We start from the raw sequence: 21,393 nt of genomic DNA, 5'->3' as shown, positions 1-21,393 counted from the left end.
AACTTTAAAGACATATTAAAAATATATGCATCTAATGTAAGAAAGGTCATTCAGGTGAGAATGGAAAGTAGCATTCTCTGGGAACTATACAGAATTCTGCCATACTAACCTTTTTATGTGGCATTTAAGAAGAAAAATGGAAGTTCCAGATGATAAAGGAGTCATCAGATTGTGATTCATGCACAGTAAACTACTTGCTTAACTATTTTCCTGTAGATTTCACAGCATTTTACTACCAGCAATTGTCTTCTCTATTTCCTTTTAATTATTTTGTTGTCCATATGCTAGTTCTTGAAATGCTCTTACTTTCCTGTTCTCCTACTGTTTCTTGATGGAGTAGTACTGTAACTTGCCCTGTCACAGCTGTATTAAGGAGAACTTATAAAAAAAAAAAAAAAACAGCATACTGTGCTAGGTGCTGATTATTACATTCAAAAAAGCATCTTAAAAATACCAGAAAGGTGAAAAGTGATCTATGAATTATGTCATAAATCACTGAAAAAATGAAAAAAAGAAACTGAAAGCATGAGTAATAATAATAGCTAAATGTCCTGAAAAAAAAGAGAGGCTCTGTGACATTTTAGGAAAGTAATACCACCAACAAAAATACATTAGTTGCAGATTGGTCTTGTACATAAAGATCAAATTTTCCATTCTGGAAAGATCATGAAAAGCATTTGGAGACTCTCATTTGTGTTTGCACTGTGTTTCAGTCTTTCTCACTTTTGCCTGTTGCTAGAACGGCTTAAAGAGGAAAAAATTGTAAACCTCACAAAATATGCTCTCTGTCTATATTTCAAAATGTAAAAGATGCACACTATTTTTTACAGAGATGCGCTGATATGATAAGAAAATGTCAGAATTATAATTTAGAAACAGTCCCAGAGACTCTCAATGATCATTGACATTTCAGCAAGGTTGTGAGACATCTTCTCACTTCTGTTATTGGTGGCTTGGGAATACAAATATTTTTAAATATGTATGCATTATATTGTATTTTTATACTGAATATTGAAATTTTTAAATGATAATCCACAATGTAAAAAGCATAAAAATAAACAATTACAGCTTTCCAAACACTTGGAAAAAGTACGATTAATGGACTGGTGTCTGTTTTAGTCACAGCTATACAGTCATCCCATATTCCAAGTAAATGGCACTGATTTTACATCCCAAGTAAGTCTCAAGACCTTTTTATAACATATATCACTTAAAATTCCATACAATATGTACAGTATTCTTATTACACCAGAAAATGCATTTCCAGTTGAGTAAACATTAAACTGTCCCTTTAAAACTAAACATAAATAAATAAATACTGCAATATACTGCAATGTATTGAAATGTTGTATTTTTAAAGCTTTTTTTTTTCTCCCCCTGAGTATTCTCCTCAAAGCTATTTCTATCTTTCCTCTGAGTGTTAAGATCATAATAATGCATTATTAGACGAATACTTAACAGTGATAATTTTTTCCATAGTTTCTTCAGTATTGTGATCTAACATAATATCGTCTTAGGTGGCTGGACAAATATTTAAATAGGAATTTTAAAGAGATAACAACAGAAAACAGGTAAAACAAATGTAATAAAATGTATGTTGCTGTCTGGAGTCCCTATGTTTTTCTATAAACATTATCTATCCTTAAAAACAAAACACACCTTACAGATCAAGCTTCTTAACATTTGAACACAGACTCCACAAATCTTCTGGCAGATCTGTATTTGCTACTTATGGTGCAAATAGGACATTTTGTACAATAATATATTCTGGAAATGCCTGCCTGACAGCATAAGAACTAAAACACAGAATGATTTGAAATTTCAGTGTGTCACTGCTAACTTGTTGCTGGCATGTTGTCAATAGCTTGTTCCTAATAAAAGTCAACTAAATGTTAGCTCCGATAATCCCATCTGCTGCGTATTGCTTAACAAATAAAAAAGAAATTAAACAACAACAACAAAAAAATCTGAAATTTTGCTCCACGTTTCCCTTGATATTCAACTCAGACCACTGGAAGTGTACAGGTGATACGTTTGATAAACTCAGAATAATTCAGATCGGAAGCAACCCTGCTCAGTGCATGTCTAACTAGGTCAGACTACCCTGCAAAATTTTCAGTCAACTCATGGAATCACAGAATCATAGTCCTGAACATTTCCAACATGTGGCTGTACAAACTCAATTGAATTTGCTCTTCTAGTATTTGAGTATGCCTCCCACTCTATATTGCTGTACCTCCAACATAATCTTCTCTCTATTCTCCAACCAGGTACATGTAGACAGCAGAAAGGCTTCCTTTATCTGTCTTTTATCTAGGTTCAAAAGACTCATCTCCCTCAGACTTTACTAGTATGCTCTGTATTCCAGAGCCCAGCCAGTTTGGTTATGACTTCTGCTGGATTCACTCAAACACATTAGTCCCTTTCTTGTACTGAGGAACTCCAAACTGCACACAGCCCATCATATGTGGTCTCAGAAATTCCGAACACAAGAAAATGATCACCTCTTTCAACTCGTTCTTCTAATAATCCCTGGACTCTTGGCATTTCTTGCCATCATGTTATATTCCTGGCTCATGTTCTGGAGCTTTCACCAGAACCCTCAGCTCCTTTTCTGCAGAGGTGCTTCCTAAACAGTTGCTCACCAGCCTGTACTGGTGCACAGGATTATTTGTCTACAGGTTGCAGGACTTCAGGTGGTTCCTATTAGCTTATTTCTCTAGCCTGTCCACAACTCTGTGAATAGCAGTCCCACTCTCAAACACACTGATCATCTTTGCCCCATATTTTAGAGACATCTAGAAACTTGCCCATCCTATACTCTAGGCCATTAGTGAAGATGACAAACAGTATTAAACACAGAAGTGATTTATGTGAAATGTCACTGGATGCATGCCTCAGGATAAGCTGCTGTAAGTGGAACTAGATAGGAAAGCCTTTGCATATCAGTCCTTCCCCTCACCACATCAATAAGTTTTAGCTCTGAAATTCTGCAGCTTACAAAACAAATATAACTAACAATAACACCATTGAAGTTCTTCACCATAAAATATCATTTAACATAAATGAAATTACTGCTCCATCTGCAGTATAATCAAAATAATTCATACATTAAAGGTTTTTTACAGAGTCGATATATGGCACTGAGATTACTTACCTGCTTATAATTAAGTTTGAATGATGTTTTCCTGCATTGAGAATAATGACCCTTGCACTGCGAAGCAAAGAACTGTAGCTAAGAAATACTAAACACCTCATGCATTCAATTCATTCAAAGGTACGTGCAAACATTCTCCATCTCCTAGGCTCAGAACTGTAACATAAGCTAGGATCCTTTATAAATCTAATGTTTTATCAGGCTAACAGACACATCAGTCATTTTATTCATACACATTCTTCTACTCATGGAATTTTTACTATTTGGTTATCCTACTCAGAGTCTCAAAGTAACTTTTCCAAGTTTATGCTTAGCAATACACCTTAGAGTATGGCAAACTAAAAATGTGGAATAAAGCTCTATCACCTCACTATTCAAACTACGCTTTCAAGATCAAAGAATCGTACAATGGCTTGGATTGAAAAGGACCACAATGATCATCTAGTTCCAACCCCCCGGCTATGTGCAGGGTCACCAACCACTAGGCCAGGCTGCCCAGAGCCACATCCTGCCTGGCCTTGAATGCCTCCAGGGATGGGGCATCCACAACCTCCTTGGACAACCTGTTCCAGTGAGTCACCATCCTCTGCGTGAAAAACTTCCTCCTAATATCTAACCTAATATCTAATCTCCCCTGTCTCAGTTTAAAACCATTCCGTCTTGTCCTACCACTATCCACCCTCGTAAATAGTAATTCGCCCTTCTGTTTATACGCTCTCTTCAAGTAATGGAAGGCCACAAGGAGGTCTCCCTGGAACCTTCTTTTCTCTGAGCCAAACAATCACAGTTCCCTCAACCTCCCTTCATAGGAGAGGGGCTTCAGCCCTCTGATCATCTCAGCAGCCCTCCTCTGGACCTGCTCCAAGAGCTCCATGTCCTTCCTGTACTGGGGGCCCCAGGCTGGACATAGAACTCCAGATGGGGCCTCACAAGAGCCAAGTAGAGGGGGACAATCACCTCCCTCTCTCTGCTGGCCATCCTTTTTTTAATGCAGTCCAGAACACAGTTGGCCTTCAGGGCTGCAAGCTCACACTGCTGGCTCACATCCAGCTCCTTGTCCACCAGGACCCTCGAGTCCTTCTCCAAAGGGCTGCCCTCAAGCAGATCCCAGTTTGTATAAATACCTGGATGCCCCCAGTTTGTATAAATACCTGGAATTTACCCAACCTAAGTGCAGCACCTTGTATTTGGCCTTGTTGAACCTCATTAGGTTTTCATGGGCTCATTTCTCCAGCCTGTCCAAGTCCCTCTGGATGGCTTCCCTTCCCTCCAATGTATTGACTGCACCACTCAGGACTCTGGTGTCATCTGCAAACTTGCTGAGGGTGCACTTGATGCCATCGTCCATGTCATTGATAAAGAATTTGAAGAGCACCGGTCCCAAGACTGACCCTTGGGGAACACCACTTGTGACCGGCCTCCACCCAGACATAAAACCATTAATCACATTACTGTGGCTGTGACCAGGAAACCAATTCTTAATCAATTGAACAGTCCATCTTCCAAATCCACACCTCTCCAATTTAGAGAGACGGATGTGGTGAGGGACCATGTGAAAGGCTTTGCAGAAGTCCAGGTAGATGACATCCATCACTCTTCCCACTGAAGCCATCATTCCATCATAGAAGGCCACCAGATCGGTCAGGCAAGAACTACCCTTGTGAATTCATTCTCAGATCACCTCTTCACTTCATATGTCCCTTAACATGGTAACCATGAGGATCTGCTCTGTGATCTTCCCAGGCACAGAGGTGAGGCTCACAGGCCTGTAGTTCCCCTGGTCATCCTTTCTCCCTTTTTAAAAAATGAGAGGAATATTTCCCTTTTTCCAGTCACCGGGAATATCACCTGACAGCCACGATTTTTCAAATATGATGGGAGAGTGGCTCAGCAATGGTATCATCCATCTCTCTCAGAACCCTGAGATGCTTATCATCCAGCCTCATGGATTTGTATACATTCATTTTTATAAGGAGGTCTCTGACTTGTTCCACTGTTACAGTGGGATAGAATTTCCTCCTCTCACCCACACATAGATCTTCAGGTTCCTGGCAGACATGGGGAGCCTGACCACGCATGAAGACTGAGGCAAAGCACTTACTGAGCACCTCAGCTTTTTCCATGTCTGATGAAGCCAGTTCTCTGTACTCATTTATCAGAGGCGGAACACTCTCCTTGGCCTGTCTCCTCCTGCCTATGTACCTGTAGAACCCCTTCTTGTTATTTTTTACATCCCTTGCCAAGTTCATCTCCATCTGCGCCTTGGCTTTCTCGATCGTATCTCTGTGACAATGTCCATGTATTCTTCTCAGGCTACACAACCCTGCTTTCATTTCCTGTACATTTATTTCTCTCTTTTCCCTTAGTTTGAGCTGCAGCTCCTTGCTCAGCCATGCCAGTCACCCACCTCCTCTGCCTGATTTCTGCTGTGGGATGGAGAGCTGTTGCGCTCTCAGAAAGTGTCCTTAAAGTGAGCACCAGGTCCAGTAAGGCTTCACCCGCTGTCAGTCTGCCTAGTACCTGGACGAGTGAGTTATCCTCAGCAGACTCTAGGAATTTCCTGGATTGTCTGCCACCCACTGTGCTGCTACCCCAGTAGATATTTGGGTGGTTGAAATCCTCCATCAGGACAAGAGCCTACAAGCACGACACTTCCTGGAGTTGAAGCAAGAAGGCCCTGTCAACAGGCTCCCCCTGTTCAGGTGGCCTGTAGCAGACCCTGACCACTAGATGCCCTTTACTGGACTGATCCTTGATTTTAACCCATAAGTTCTCAACCTGGTCATGGCTGTTACTCAGACACAGCTCTTGGCAATCTATCTACTTCTTAACTTAGGAAGCAATACCCCCTCCCCTCCTACCCCGTCCATCCTTTCTGAAGAGCCTGTAGCCCTCAATCACAGTATGCCAGTCTTGTGAGTCATCCCACCACATTTCCAATATAGCAACGAGACCGTAATTTTCCAAATATATCATGGTTTCCAACTCCTCCCACTTATTTCCCATGCTATGTGCATTCATGTAAAGGCACTTCAGCTGGGCTTTCTGGCACACTACCTTTCTAGAGGAACCCTCCTTCAAATCTCCAAAAGAAATCTGAAGTTCTACCCCACTGCTTCCTAGAGGGACATGAGAAGGTTCTGGACAGGAGGTCAGCAAGATTACCTCCTTTGAGGAGTTCCCAGAAGATCCTACAGGACAGTTCGGAGGTTTTTTCCCCACTCCTGTGACAGCATCCCCAAGCTGTCACACCACACTCTGTCCCACCACACTTGACTTTCTTCCCCCATCAGATCTAGTATAAAATCCTAGACTACTTGGTCTGTCCTCGCAAGCCTCACTGCATCTCCTTCCCCCTTCCTACCTAGTTTAAAGCCCTTTCAATGAGCCCTGTTAGCTCTTGGGCTAGGATCCATCTTATTGTTAGAGACAAGTAACACCCATCTGCAACAATTAGACCAGGAGCGAAGTAAATCATCCCATGGTTGAAAAACCCAAAGTTCCTGTGGCGGCACCAGCCTCTTAGCCACATATTCATTACTGGGGTTTTCCTAGCCCACTGTGTCCCTTGCTGCTTCAGAAGGGATAGAAGAAAGTATCAGTTGTGCTCCACTCTCTCAACCAACTGTCCTAAAACCCTGAAGCCTTTCTTGTTAGTTCACAGGCTTCTCTGAGATACTGCATCGTTGCCTGCCTGAACTAGCAGTAATGAGGTGTAATCAGGAGTAAGCCAGGTCTGGGAGTTTTCTAGTTATGCTCTTGACCCAGGTCCAAGGAGGCAGCACATCTCCCAGTGAGTCAGGCCTGGTCTGCATACAGGGGCCTCTGTTACCATGAGGAGGGAATCACCCACAACAATAACCCTTTTGTCTTTCTTAGCAGTGGCAGGGCAGTAAGCATCACAGAGAAACAGAGTCGCCTGCCTTGTCCTTGGCAATGCCTTAGGCAAACCCTTCTGTGCCTTCTCGCTTATATCCCTTTCGATTGCCAGTGCCTCAAACATGTTACTTAGCGGCACCTGGGGAAGTGAAGTTGACAGGGAGGGTTGGCCCATGATGCCGAGCTAGGACTGTCTTCCAGCTCTCCCCATCTTTCTTCTGCGGCTTGCTGCACAAGCTACCACACCGGCTGTTGAAGTATGCTGTGGGTGCTGCACACGCACTGCCTTCTCCTCACTTTACTCTGAGAAGCTTTTTCCAAGGCAAGGGGTGTGGATGTGGATTTGTTGCCCTGGCAATGCCCACACCACGTCAGCCGCTCTCGTGAGAGCTGCCAGGCTGCTCTGTTATCTCAGTTCCCGTGGTAAAAGAACTGACTGAAACACCCTTGTACCTCATGATTAGTGCGGTTCTGGCTGGGACAACTCTGAAGCAGCAAACCTCAAGGGCTACTTCTGGGTTTTTGCCCGATGCAATATGATCACTTGGCTTTCAGTAAACTTTCTTCACAAGTAGGGCACTGACAGATAAAAAAAACTACAAGGTATTTCAATTTTCCACAGACTTTAGTTAGATGGCATAATATTGAGATTCAGAAACTGGTAGCACTGCTTGGCATATCAAATTCTAAATTTCTAAGCATTGTCTGCATGTCTTAGCACAGACAGGTCCATGTTGTTCACTGTGAGATAAACCAAGCTACAGTACAAATAATAAAATACAATTTTTTTATTTTTATTTTTTTTTAAGAATTTCCCATATTTTAAAACCAAAAGGCAATTCTCTGTTTTAAACTTAATATAACAATTCTTAACATTTTCTAGCACAGAAAAGTTGTTGTTACAAGAAGAACTATTGCCAGGTCACAGTTTATTAAATTAACAAGGATTGTTCAAATATTTTCCTCTCCCTAGATTTACTAATGTAGAAAAGTAGTTGTTGAGAAAACAGCTAGTAGTACTTTAAGGCCACAGAGTTTATTAAACTAGCCTGGTCTATTACAGCACTTCAAAATGAAATATACAATGGTTCAAATAAATAAGCTATATCAAGTCATACATTCTAAGAAGAATTGCATTTCAATAAGGCTGCCATCATAATTTGTTTTATAAAAAGACAGATAATATACTACAGCTTTAATTTCTGACAAGTTTGACAAGCTGATAAACTGCTAACTTTAGAAGTTATCTTCCCTTCACATGCTAAAAATAGAAGAAACTACAATAATACAGAACTGTCATTAAAAATGTCTGGTGGAAAAATGCAGTTGCTTGAGCTCATTGAGACTTTCCATTTTGCTGGTTTGTTTCTTTAAATAGGCATCACATGTGCAGGTCATTGTACTAGCATGTAACTTGATAACTAATTAGGAAATTATAGTTTTAAGACATATGGCTCTGCAGATTGAAAACTTACTGAAGATGATGTGCCAGTAAAAACCGAGATTGTCATTTAAAAGTATAGAAGTCTTAAATCAAGACAGACATGGGTGTCTGTGCTGCAAAATAAGCTAACAGATTCAATTAAGAAAAGAAAAAAACCAAAGCAATTTCACACCTCAGAAATAAAACAGCCCACAGTAAATCTGATGTGCCACAAAAAAAGGTATCAGTGAGACTGTGCAATTTTTGCCCTTATTTTTAACATGTTCAAAAGCTTTAATTTAAAATGTGGCTATTCAAGATCCATTTACAAATAAAACAGGGAATGCAAAGAGAAGTCTACAAATTTCATTGTTCACAAACTTTTTATTCCATGTTAAGAAATAGATCTTTGCATTCTGAAAATGGAAAGAAGCTTGTCAGCATTAAATTAAATCTGAAGTACTGTGTCAACTATGCAAATAAAAAAATACTGTTCAGGAATTCTCTAGATTTCATGGCTGAAGCAAACTAAATTATTAACAAACATAACAACATAATTGAAATTACTTATTTCCTGAAAATAAAAAAATACATAAACATATAAACATACATAAATAGTGGTTTGCTCTTTAGCAGCTCTTTTTCAATATAAAGAAATTTCCAAAGCTCCATCTTGTCCTGATAGGGTGTTATGTAAAAGCATAAAGCAAACATGAGTACATAGCTCTGAAAGTAATACCTTCTATCCATTCCCATGGAATAGAAAAAAAATGCAAAGAGCACAATAACACTAATCAATACAGCCAGTTCTCAGCTACAAAATACTATTTTTCAATGTAGTCACCACCATTAGCTACGCATTTTTCCTAGTGATGAAAAAGAACCTGCATTCCATGTTCATAAAAATCCGCAAGGCCATTTGGAAGATGGCATATATTTCATGTCACTGTCACTGCTGCTGAAACATACCACCCACCACCTCACTGTGCTCACATCCGCTGCTTGATCTCTGTAAATGTTCAGTGTGGATGAATGTCAAAAGGTACAATTTTTTTCCACATAGAGAAGTTGAGTTCCACCCTTTGCTTCATATCCACTTCCATGACAGACACCATTTTGTCAGACTGCCCCTCTGCTGCCATCTGTTGCACAGCAACAAAATATAAGGGGATATTCACAGGAAGGTTCAGCCTCTACTGCCACCACGCTATGTTGATGTTATGTGCCAACATACTAACATAGAATCATATCATAGAGTCATAGAAAGGCCTGGGTTGAAAAGGACCACAGAGATCATCTAGTTTCAACCCCCCATGCCATGGGCAGGGTCATCAACCACTAGACCAGGCCTTTCTGCCCAGAGCTACATCCAGCTTTGCCTTGAAATAGGAGGCATTACTTTTGGAGTAGTCCTGATATATTGTATATATATAAATTGAAAATTACAGTGTAATTTAGAACTTATTAAATAATCAACTAGTCAAGGAAATTGCCTTTGAATAAGTAAGATTAAAAAATTTATGGAGATTAAATCAAGCAGATCATTTTCATGAAAATACATTGATTAAAATGCTATTGTGAAGAAAACTATGATAAAGAATGACTTTCTAACCAAATCTGATTGGTGGATGAAAGCTTTATGATGTTTGTAAGGAATGATGCAGTCTAAGGGAATGCTAAGGTTCAAGTACCTTAGATTATCTCAGTTAGAGTTGAGAGCTAAAGAGATGGACTTTTTTCTAACATTTCTAGTCATGTCTAACTGCATTTTTTGTATAGAAGTATCACAAGCTCATTGATTTGATAACTATTGGCTATATATGAGAGAAATGATGAGCTAAAAATAATTTCTTGCTTGTAGCATAAGTATCTTTTTAAATATAAAGAAGGCAAAGGTATATCATCTCAGTCATTATTTTTTTCTTTATTTTGGGCACATGAATACCTACTTTTCTTCATTTAGAAATTTCTATCATATTAAAAAAAACCAAATTTTGTTTTGAAAATTAGCCTCATAAAACTGTCAACTCAGACTGTCAGTTGTAATTCCCTACTCACTGAAATTATTTCCTATTCATCAAAATAGTATTAAAATGTTTTAACAATAGTTTTTAATGCTGAATATCCAGAAACTCTCTTTCTAAAAACTGAAAAAAAAAGTAGAAAGATATACTATTTCACTTTTTAAAACTTTTATAATTGAAATGCTATTCAATCTTTTCCTCCCTTTTGTTCACAAATTTTCTCCTTATGAATCTATCAGAGACACTTATGTTCTAACACTTCCACTATTTATATGAGAAATAATTTAAGTAAATACTTTAGACAATTGGCTAAGAAAAATTCACTTAATCTCTTGTGTTTTTGTAGAGAAAAATTACTTTCCCTTACAAAGCAGAAACACAAAATTTGAAATCTTCATTTATTAATCCATTATTCGGCCTTCATTCCAGAAGTTTCTTAATCTGTTTATATTGCTTTCAGAGAAATATACATTTCTACAAGCCAACTGGCAGGATATGTCACTATAAAGCCACAATTTGCAAACTTAAAGAAAACACCTTGAAAAGAATGAAAAGAAAGGACTTTTAAGTTCTCATGGGAGCACAACAGCCTTTAAAAAAAAAAAAAGGATTTATTCATCCTTTTTTAAAAGAGAGCTTCTCCTAAAATGCACTGCATAAGACAAAATGAGTTTATTGACAACTCTACCTTTACCATACTTTCAGAACTGTTCTCATTAAAGTCCATACTATTTCCTTGGAATCTGCAGGAAAAAAATTGTTTTTTTGTCACCTCAGTGACCATGCATCCACTCTTTGCTCGCCACTTCCTTGCTCTTTATTCACGTCACAAAGTTTCTGTTTTCTGATCTTCCATCCACCTGTCCCAGTGTATCTACTCAGCACTCTGGAAGTTCTTCCTAGTATGCGTGAGTGCAAAATAATCTTTTTTCACTTAGGTAGAGTCAGCCTGATCTAGAGTGCTGCAGTCAAGGTAGGCAGTAATATCCCACACCAAGTTCCTCATTCACGTGCTTTAAAAGAAAAGATTAATTAAAACAGATATCATAGAAGCACGTAATTGTTTGAGTTGAAAGAGATCCTTAAAGGTCATCTAGTTCAGTTTCCCTGTAATGAACAGGGACACATACAGCTACAACAGGTTGGTCAGGGCCCCGTCCAGCCTGTCCTTGAATGTCTTCAATGACAGGGCACTCACCACCTCTCTGGGCAACTTGTTTCAGTGCCTGACCACCCTTAATGTAAAAAACTTCTTCCTTACATCCTAAATTTTCCCTCTTTTAGTTTGACATTATTTCCCCTTCTCCTATCTCAACAGATCCTGCTAAAGAGCCTGTTCCGATATGAACTCACTAAATGTAATAACACCATGCCTATTAAAATATCATGCCCTGTTAGGATAGACTTCTATGACAATCATTTTAGTGAGCTGGAAATTAAATGACAGAATGAATACTGTTATATCACAACTGAATAATTGTGCATTTTTGTCATTCTTGAAAAGATGAAGTATTACTATCACACACGCTTGAAAGTGTAACTGCAGTTACCTTTGAGTTTATATATTAATTACAACTGACTTCCTTTCTTATCTATCATTTTTTGTTAGCAATCTTCCCATTGCACATAATTCAGATTTTAAATCTGAGCATTAAAAGCTATACTATACTTTAGAATATACCTAATATTTTGGACATTGGCACAGATCTTTGTTATTTATCAGCTATGTTTCAGTTGCCAGTCTTCACTTGTACTACAGTGTTTAATTTCAAACTGTTATTCAACCCCAGAAAATTTCAAAATGATTTTAAAGAATCATGAAAACCTTTTAAAAACCAAAATCTTTCCCTATTTTTTTTTTAATTTTAATTGATTTTTTTCATTGCTCATCACATTGGTTTCATTCCATAATAATAATAAAACACCAATATAATACACAAATGTACTGAGAAAAGAAAAAAATGCTAAAAAGGTTGAAATTATTTTTACAGACCCACACCTGTTCACTTTTTAACACAATATAATTCTATTAAAGTAGCTCAGATGAAATCTACTCTGCTTATTTCCCATCACTGACAGCAGAAGGTTAAACACATGAGTTGACTTGGAAGACTAGCTTTATATGTCTAAAGACAGATAATTAAAACCAGCATAGACCAAGCTCCATGTGTATAAAACAGACATAACTATCTTGGCTGCAGAAGGAATAAAAAGACAGTTAAACCCATGAACTACAACGTGGTATTAGTTAAGCAAAATAAAGATGTAACTGCTGGGAAAGTGAAGAAGATTTGCTAAAATCTGCTGCATTACTTTAATAATAATTTCAGTATAGACCTTAAGGGACCATTATTTCTCAGAAATGATAAGTAATCTATCCTTATGTAAGCTTAATTTCATGAGCCAGATGTTTTTTTTTAATTTTGTCAAACTATGCAGAATTAAATGGCTACAGATATAATTTACATTCTGAATAAGTAACATATTTTTGCTCCATTGATTCTGATTAATTTTTATGTCTTACAAGTTCTGCTAGGTGTAATTGGAAAAAAAAAATTAAAATATCGTCAGACGTTCATCACTGAACTTCTGTTCATACAATTCTGTGTTCAAGTCTATCTTAAGCTACTGCAAAAATGAATTAAAGGAGGCAAACTGGGTGAGAAAAAGAAAAAACAAAAACTTGATATTGCATTGAATTACAAATCTTCCCTGAACTAAAACAAAAGGAACAGTGATTTAAAAAAAAGTGACTTACAGACACTACTTACTGTTATCAACTGTATGCAAACACAAATTTAATTAAGTCATATGCTTTTCTGTCTCAGTACATAGTGTACTCATTACAAAGCAAGTTCTCATAACTAAAAGAAAGTTGAGAGGGTTTCAGAAGGGCCACTTGTAAAACAAAGTATGAGACAAGTACAGAAGAATTTCAAGCCCAAAATTAGCACAATATTTTTACTTACAAAAGATAAAGAAGATTCACATGATCACAATTTAGATATTCTAAAACTGCCTTACCATAGTGTAGTTGTGAGCCACCTTCATAAGCTCTGTGCATCCCTGCGCATCAGCAAAAGCTCGTATTCCCAAACAGTTGGACGGGTGCAAAAGCTTCATTAGAAAATGGCAGCAAACCTCCACTACTTGTGGGAGCTGGAGGAGGCAGGCAGCTGCTAGAAGATTTTCAATAGTGTCCTCTTTCAATTCCAGGCAGCCTGAGAAAAAGAAGTGATAACATATGCATCCTTGGTTGTTTTTTTTTTTTTTTTTTTTTTTTTTTTTTAAAAAAAGCAAAACTCCATGAAACATTGAAAGATCTTTTATAAATAATTCTAGCTCTATATAAATAATTCTGCAGAAAAAGCAAGCAGAGAGAGGATTACTCTCTGACTGGACATCTCAATTACCTGAATATTTCATATGTGTAAACATTAATTCAACTATGTAAGAGTTTTACAGATGAAGGCTGGAACATGAAGAAATAAGAGAAGGCTTGGGAACACTGCTTTGATTTCTATAGTGAGATTAAAATCTAAGTACATATATAATTATCAACTAGACTGTGTTTTATTTATTCATTTATTTATTTGCATTAAAGTTGGCGATTAAACTTGCACTATCTTTGGTGGTACAGAGCAAAACTCATTGCCATTTACCTCCTTACAGTGCACTAAACAGTTGACTATCAAAGCATCACTACAAAAATATAAGTACATTCAAAGTGGTTCTTATAGTTTTCAGACTTCCTGGTTTTATTTGTAACGTGACTTTGGGGTAAATTTTATCTAAATAATATGCACCACTCCTCTCATAGCCTATAGTTCTCCTACAAAACTTCATACTTGGTAAAAGAGCATCTACGAATACACAATAGCAATCTTCCCTTAATTGTTACATTACACAAAGTTGTTGTTTTTTAAAAAAAAAAAACAAAATTCCTGCTGATAAGCTTTTTAGTAAGTAAAAGATGAAATAAAATGATACAAATTTAAAGAACCATCCTTTTCAGTAAGGAATAGCCCACAAACCTGCCATTTTTAAATGAAATCTTTTTTATAGTATCTTCCACTAATAGCACCATCAACTCCAAATAATTTAAATACCTATAAATTACATATCACAGGGATAAGTTGGAGTACAGGAAAATAAAACGATACAAAAATGTGAAAGTGTAATATAAATTTTAAGAATCTAACATTTTGGTTTCATTTTACTGTGCTTGGAATATCATTTCATTCTACAAAAGGATTAAGATTAGATTGATCTTTCTGTTCAAAGTAATATAGATCAGCTGTTAGATAAACTCATACTTTTCTTCATACAAATGTTTGTTGTCATATGAAGAGAAATCTACACATCTTAATAATTTATCACGTGACTGAAGACTCCCAAAGTCCTCTACTTCACCACACAATACCACAGAAAAGCCACTTTATATTATAATACCAAAACAATACAATAACCATAGCACTATTTTACCTTTTCTCCATCTTTTGTGTTACGTGGAGCTTTCAATATAAGATGGAAACTATAAAGCTATCTTGTAGTGTCATGCAAGTTTCTCTTCATGTTATCTGACTTTTTCTTACCACTGTTGTCCCATCCCCTCCCCCCCCCCTAGATTTACACAAGATGGTCAGAAGACACAGTAAGCAGCTGGCATTCTGATAACCCATATATTTATCAGTGACCCTCCCAAATTTGCTGCATGGCTGCAGGTAATCACTGGACCAACACATAATTCATTATGTAGACTATAGTCCCACTATGCCACATGGAAGCTAACCAAAAAAATATATATTTTTTTTTACGTTAAAAATGATTATCCAAAAAGCAAAAGGCAAAGAAATAAAAATATGTGAAACAGTTGAGAAAGTTAGACTGACTGAGAAGTGTGATGATGGAAACAAAATCAGAAGAAATAAATCTCCTTTTCCTATTCACTATTTACTTTTTAGCAACAATCTCAAAGAAGTCTCCAGCTTTACAAAGCTGATTTGGATAACATTTACAGAAAGAAATAAAGATTGAAAGAATCATCACCCTTTATAAAGAACGGTAATTCTATCACATTTAGGCTTCTTATCGCTAAATGTAGCATTAAGAGAAGACCTGCTGTTGTATTTTGTTTGTTGTTCTTTTTTCAGTAAACATGGTAAGAAGAAAGACAGATCTCTCCGGGGTCCTGCTTTACAAAGCATTAACTTCAATGGCATGCAGCATGTACCAAATCCATTATGATTTTCACTATGTCTTACTTATCTTTGCCTTTAAGCATTAAGGCACCTTCACAAGTTTTGTAAAAAATGTATTCACTTTCTTAGAAGGAACAGTATGATGTTTCTACCTAAAGTCTCATGTAATATTAAGTGGTTTAGCATGGTCAGTTTGAAAAAAAAAAAAAAAAAAAAAAAAAAAAAAAAAAAGCAGCTAAGTGTCTTAGTACATGAACTGTTCAGCTTCATATTGACAGCATATTCAAGCAACTAATAAAAAAAAAAATAATAGGCTATACAAGCATGTATTAGTATTACTGCTATATCAGTTCACCTCCCCCTCACACTTCTATAATAAGCAGCTTCTACTACTTCAGCATGAGCAGAACAAATTAGCTTAAAATCCCATTTTGTGTTATTTTAATTAGTATGAAAATAAGAAGAAAAAACATTCATAAGAACTTTAATGCATTATAATTATTATTCCATATTAAAGTTCTGTTTGTGACAAATTTTATCTGCATTGCTTATGCAGAAATTAAAATGCTTATATTTAGAATGCATTCTTATGATGAATAAATACAATTTATTACCTCAACATTAAATTTGGAGCAGAGATATAGCTTTCTCTGATGTTTTTATTCTTTTGCTAAATCTTTTTCTTTCTTAGGCTACATTTTTACAACTAATTTCATGTATAGGGAAATTTTTAACATCTTGTTAACATGAATCAGAGAACCGTAGAATCATAGAATTTCTTGAGTTGACAGGAAGCCTTAAAGGTCATCTAGTCCAACTCCCCTGCAATGAACATCCACAGCTACATCAGGTTGTTCAGAGCATTGTCCAGCCTGATCTTGAATATCTCCAAGGACAGAGCATCCACCACCTCTCTAGACAACCTGATCCCATGCCTCACCACACTTATTGTAAAAAAATTTCTTCCTTACATCCAATCTAAATCTCCCCTATTATAGTTTGAAACCATTTCCCCTTGTCCTATCACCACAGACCCTGCTAAAGAGCCTATCCCTTTCTTTCTTATAATCTCTATTTAGATACTGAAAGGCTGCTATCAGGTCTCCCTGAGCCTTCCCTTCTCCTCTCCAGGCTGAACAGCCCTAGCTCTTCCAGCCTATCCTCACAAGAAAGGTGTTCCATTCCATGCATCATTTTTGTGGTCCACCTCTGGATGTTTTCTAACAGTCTATGTCTTTCCTATTCTGAGGACTCCACATCTGGACATTACTCCAGGTTAAGTCTCACCAGCACAGAATAGAGGGACAGGATCACCTCTGTTAACCTGCTGATCATGCTTCTTTTGATGCAGCCCAAGGCATGGCTGGCTTTCTGGGCTGAGGGCACATTGCTGGCTTGTGCCCAGCTTGCCATCCACCAGTACCCTCAAGTCCTTTTTGGCAGGGCTGTTCTCTATCTTTATATCCTTCAGCTTGTCCTAATAACAGGGGTTGCCACAACTCAGGTGCAAGATCGTGTACTTGGATTTGACGAACTTCATGAAATTTACCTTGACCCACTGCTCAAGCCTGTGTAGGTCTCTCTGGATGGCATCCTGTCCCTCAGACATGTTGACCATACCACACAGCTTTATGTAATCCACAACCTTGCTGAGGGTGCACTTGATCCTACTGTCCATATATTTGATAAGAGATATTAAAGAGCATCAGTCCCAGCACTGACCCCTGAGGGACTTGTCAGCAGATTCCACACAGAAACTGCCATCACCACCCTTTAACTACCTTGCAACTGGTTCCTCATCTACTGAACAGTCCAACCATCAAGTCCATTGCCCAGGAAACCTTCAATCCTGATGTCACCAATCAGTTCACTTGCACTGTAGAGCAGCAGGTACTTGAAGTCCCAAAGCGGGATGAGATCCTGTGATCATGACACCTCCTTTAGACAAAGGAAGAAGGATCCATCAACAGCTATACTTGATAAAGCTGCCAATAAGGTTAGCGTGTTAGCCATGGATTCAGACTTCCATAGGTAGAGATGAATATATGCCAATAGGAATATGGTAGAATCAAGCTGTACGTACTGCTCTCTTGCTTTGTATATGAGGAAGAAATTCTACTCTAGATCCACAACATATGGCAATATCATTTTATTTCATGTACACGGTAATTTAGTTTTCAGAAAAGCTGGGGAAGGACTTTTTATAAGGGCAGGTAGCAACAGGACAAGGTTTTTATGCCAGAAGAGGGTAGATTCAGATTGAGTATTAGGAAGAAATTCTTTACTGTGAGAGTGGTGAACATTGGAACAGTGAGGTCATGGACGCCCCCTCCCCGGAAGCATTCAAGCCCAAGCTGGATACAAGTAAGAATATGGCGAGGAGTTACTCATGACCGATTGGATAAGCACTTGCATGTGCATAAGGTTAAGGAGTGTTTGTTTGTGGAATGTTTTGTTGACATGTAAAGGGTGGCAGGGGGAGGAGAAAGGAAGTTACAAGAGAAAACTTGAGATTGTATATAGGGGATGTGAGAACCTGTAATAAACAATACAGACTATTCACATCTGAGTCTGTGTCTCAGACGCTGCAAAGCTGGATGGGACTCTGAGCAATGGGGTCTAGTGGAAGGTATCCCTGCCTATAGCTGGGGGTTGGAACTAGGTGATCTTAAATGTCCCTTCCAACCCAAACCATTTTATGATTCTATGATTCTACAATAATGAATCTGTACATTGATCCATTCACATGAGTAAAACTATACAGAAGACATGGGAAATGTCAAGGAATATGAAACAACGGCTAGAACTAATTCTTCTAAGTGTTTTTATTTTAACCTGTCACTTCCCCATGACTTCATCAGTTTTGTTGCATTTTTGAAATTTATGAATAGCATTATTTCCATCAGTTAATCATGACATCCAGTCTTGGTAAGGCCTATATTATTAGGTCTATAGATTTTTCTAAACAAAAGAAAATAACAAAAATAATACTGAGATTTTGAACAGTAGATAAATTGCTTTCAATTATAGTTACAAAAGGAAGGTGCTTTTTTGCAACAGGATCAAATTCCAGTGAAAGAAGAGGTTATGAAAAATCTGCTATACTTCACGTTGCTATTGCAGACCTTTTTGGCATTTCTTAGAATTAATCTTACTAAATCTCATCAGCCAAGTAGCTGTCAGAGCTAAACATTTTAGGTTTAATTTTATAGTCAGTTGAGAGAAATATGAGCTTTAGAGCAGTATTCATCTACTCTGTTTTAGTCATCCACTTTACAAGGAGATTACCTGATCCTTAGGAGTGGCAATTTCTTGCTATCAATCACCTTCATTTGACTTGCTGAGTCACTGTTGTTATTTATATTGGATGATATAAATTCAGTCCATCTGCTCCCAAGTACACAATGATGGAATCATGGAATCATCAGGGATAAAATAATAAATTGTCTGGAAATGCTTTGCACTTTTTTCAACACTCTTTGGGTCCAATTCTGATTTTCATATCCTCTATCACCGTCAATTCCTGGCATTGATAAAATGTGCAGTAATTATCACTTATATGCATCCATGAAGAGCAGTCAAGGGAGTATGAAATAAGAAGTAATCCCCCTCAAGTAGAACATTAATCTCCACTGTTTTCTGAAATGTACGATAAGGTTTTGATTTTGACCCATGTCTTAAAATGTACATTCTACACTGTATCATCTCCTATATCTTTTATAGAGGTGAGGTTGTTTTCAGAATATAACTAATGACAGACAATATTTTGTTTTTGCAGAGGCTTTTCCTGATCTAACTTTTCTATTTCTATTATTTGCAGACCACAGTCATCAGCAGCAAGAGAGGAAGACAGGCATTCAATGTTATTTTGTGTTTACTTCCTTACAGTTCTGCATTTTGCATCAGTGAAAATTCAGTCAACTCTTTTTTTCTGTCTATTGTATGTATGGGAACTGTTGAATCACAGCCTGAACCTCTGATTGATCACCTGAGGCAAGCACTGAGTCAGCCATGGGAGCACAGGTGAAGGAAATTCACCTGTGTGACCAGAAGGGGTGGAGCCTGGCTCCCCCTCTCCATACCCCATTTAAGGGCTGACCGCCACTAGATCTCTTTCTGGAGATTGCTCTCTTTGGAGTTTTTTCTGTGAGCCTACGACATGGGTGAGCATTTTCATTTATTTTTTATTATCCCTTTCCACCATGATAATCCTTCCAGTTATATGATCTGTGAAATACCAACCTAACCACACTACTCTGTATATTTGTTGACTGTATGCTTCGTGAGCCAGGCAGGCCAAATACACTAAAAATAAATATATATATATATAAAATGTCTTTTCTTTGGAATATCTATAAATGGATCAGGGAGGAGAACATTACCCCCCTAGACAAAACAATCCCTGGACAGATCTCAGGATTTCTGGGATCCTCTTATTATGAACTGGCAACCATAATTGAAAAATGGGGTCTCCTTTGTGTTATGGGAAGTATTTCCCTATTCTGCATGGCAGACTATTTTCATGGATTAAGCAAAGATATATCAATCACAAAAGAATGGCAGCTAGCTGCTTCTACGGTGGCGTGGCCACTGCTAAATGCTTTAAATCAGGCCAAAATGAGAGCCAATACCTTAGAAAATGAAAATTGGTTATTGTAAGACTACACAGAAAAATCAGAGCAAGAACTCCATATACTGACGGGGGAAAAAAACAACCATGAATTTTCCAACAGAGCAGGTCCATAACATTTCAATAGATAATAACCAGGTTCCTGAATCAATGGACCTGGTTGATCCAGAAAATGAAACTTCTAGATCAGATCTTGATGCTCTGCTTGCAATGGATCCCTTAGAGATCCATCCTGTAATAACTCAAAAAAACAACACAAAAAATCAAGATAGACCAGCAGAGGTGCCCCCGATCAGTGTCCTCTGGCTCAAACTCATTTACGTGTGACTGCCCATCCATATATGGCAACGGAATTAATAGACCTAGTACAAGGGTTTCAAGAAAAGCCTAGAGAAAATGTACCAACTTGGCTGTTAAGATTATGGGATTCAGGGCAGAAAGTGTTGTGATCAACAGGCCCCAAAATCTCTAAATTGGCAACTATGACTGTGCACCCTGCCCTGAGGCAGAGGCTATATGCTGGTGTCCAACGTATCAATGAAAACCATTCCATAAAAGATTGATTGATGGCAGCATGCCATATGGGCCTAATAAATCAGATACACTGTTATACACAGTTCTCCAAAATTACTTTCGTAATTTTCAAAATTACATTTGTGAACTGGGTATAAAAGAGGAGAGATATGAAGATACACTTGAAAGCCCAGATATGGTAAGATTCTCAGCAGGTATGAGAGACCTGATCCTGCGGCAGGCCCCTTCCCATCTGTATGGGACACTAGTGTCTATAATGAACTCCTTAGTAGCCTCAGAATCGGTGGTCCAGCAGGCTGCCCAACTGGTGGCCAATCTGGGGAAGACAGAGTGCCTGCGGACGAGGTGCAATATTTGAACATTAGAAGAGGCAGAAGTTCTTCCAGTAAGTAAAACTAGGAGACAACTGTATGAACTCCACAATAGGGATCCATATAGGTATCCTCCCCCCAAAAAAATGTTTAATGACTTAATCTGGGCTGGGGTTCAATTTGTGAAAATTGATTGCCAGCCCAATCGTGTCCTCCTTCAGCTATGGAAACAGT

The 21,393-nt window shown here is 37.9% G+C and overlaps 1 protein-coding gene across 5 annotated transcripts in view; it reads right to left on the bottom strand.

The window, feature by feature from the left end:
• KLHL1 (kelch like family member 1) overlaps positions 1–21,393 on the bottom strand; it is a 275,645-nt gene that overhangs the window by 131,447 nt on the left and 122,805 nt on the right. For all 5 annotated transcript variants that reach the window (XR_014880961.1, XM_085215759.1, XM_085215758.1 and 2 more), the window contains exon 4: positions 13,508–13,704. Coding sequence is in view for 4 of the 5 variants with exons in the window: in XM_085215759.1 (XP_085071885.1) it covers positions 13,508–13,704 (197 nt within the window). In the remaining variant the exon portion in view is untranslated. The remainder of the gene's footprint in view (positions 1–13,507; positions 13,705–21,393) is intronic.

Source organism: Meleagris gallopavo, chromosome 1 (genome assembly GCF_905368555.1).
Source record: "Meleagris gallopavo chromosome 1, MGAL_WU_HG_1.1, whole genome shotgun sequence".
Classification (NCBI taxonomy): Eukaryota; Metazoa; Chordata; class Aves; order Galliformes; family Phasianidae; genus Meleagris; species Meleagris gallopavo.
Note: the sequence above shows the minus strand (reverse complement) of the source record. Positions and strands in the feature narration are given on the sequence as shown.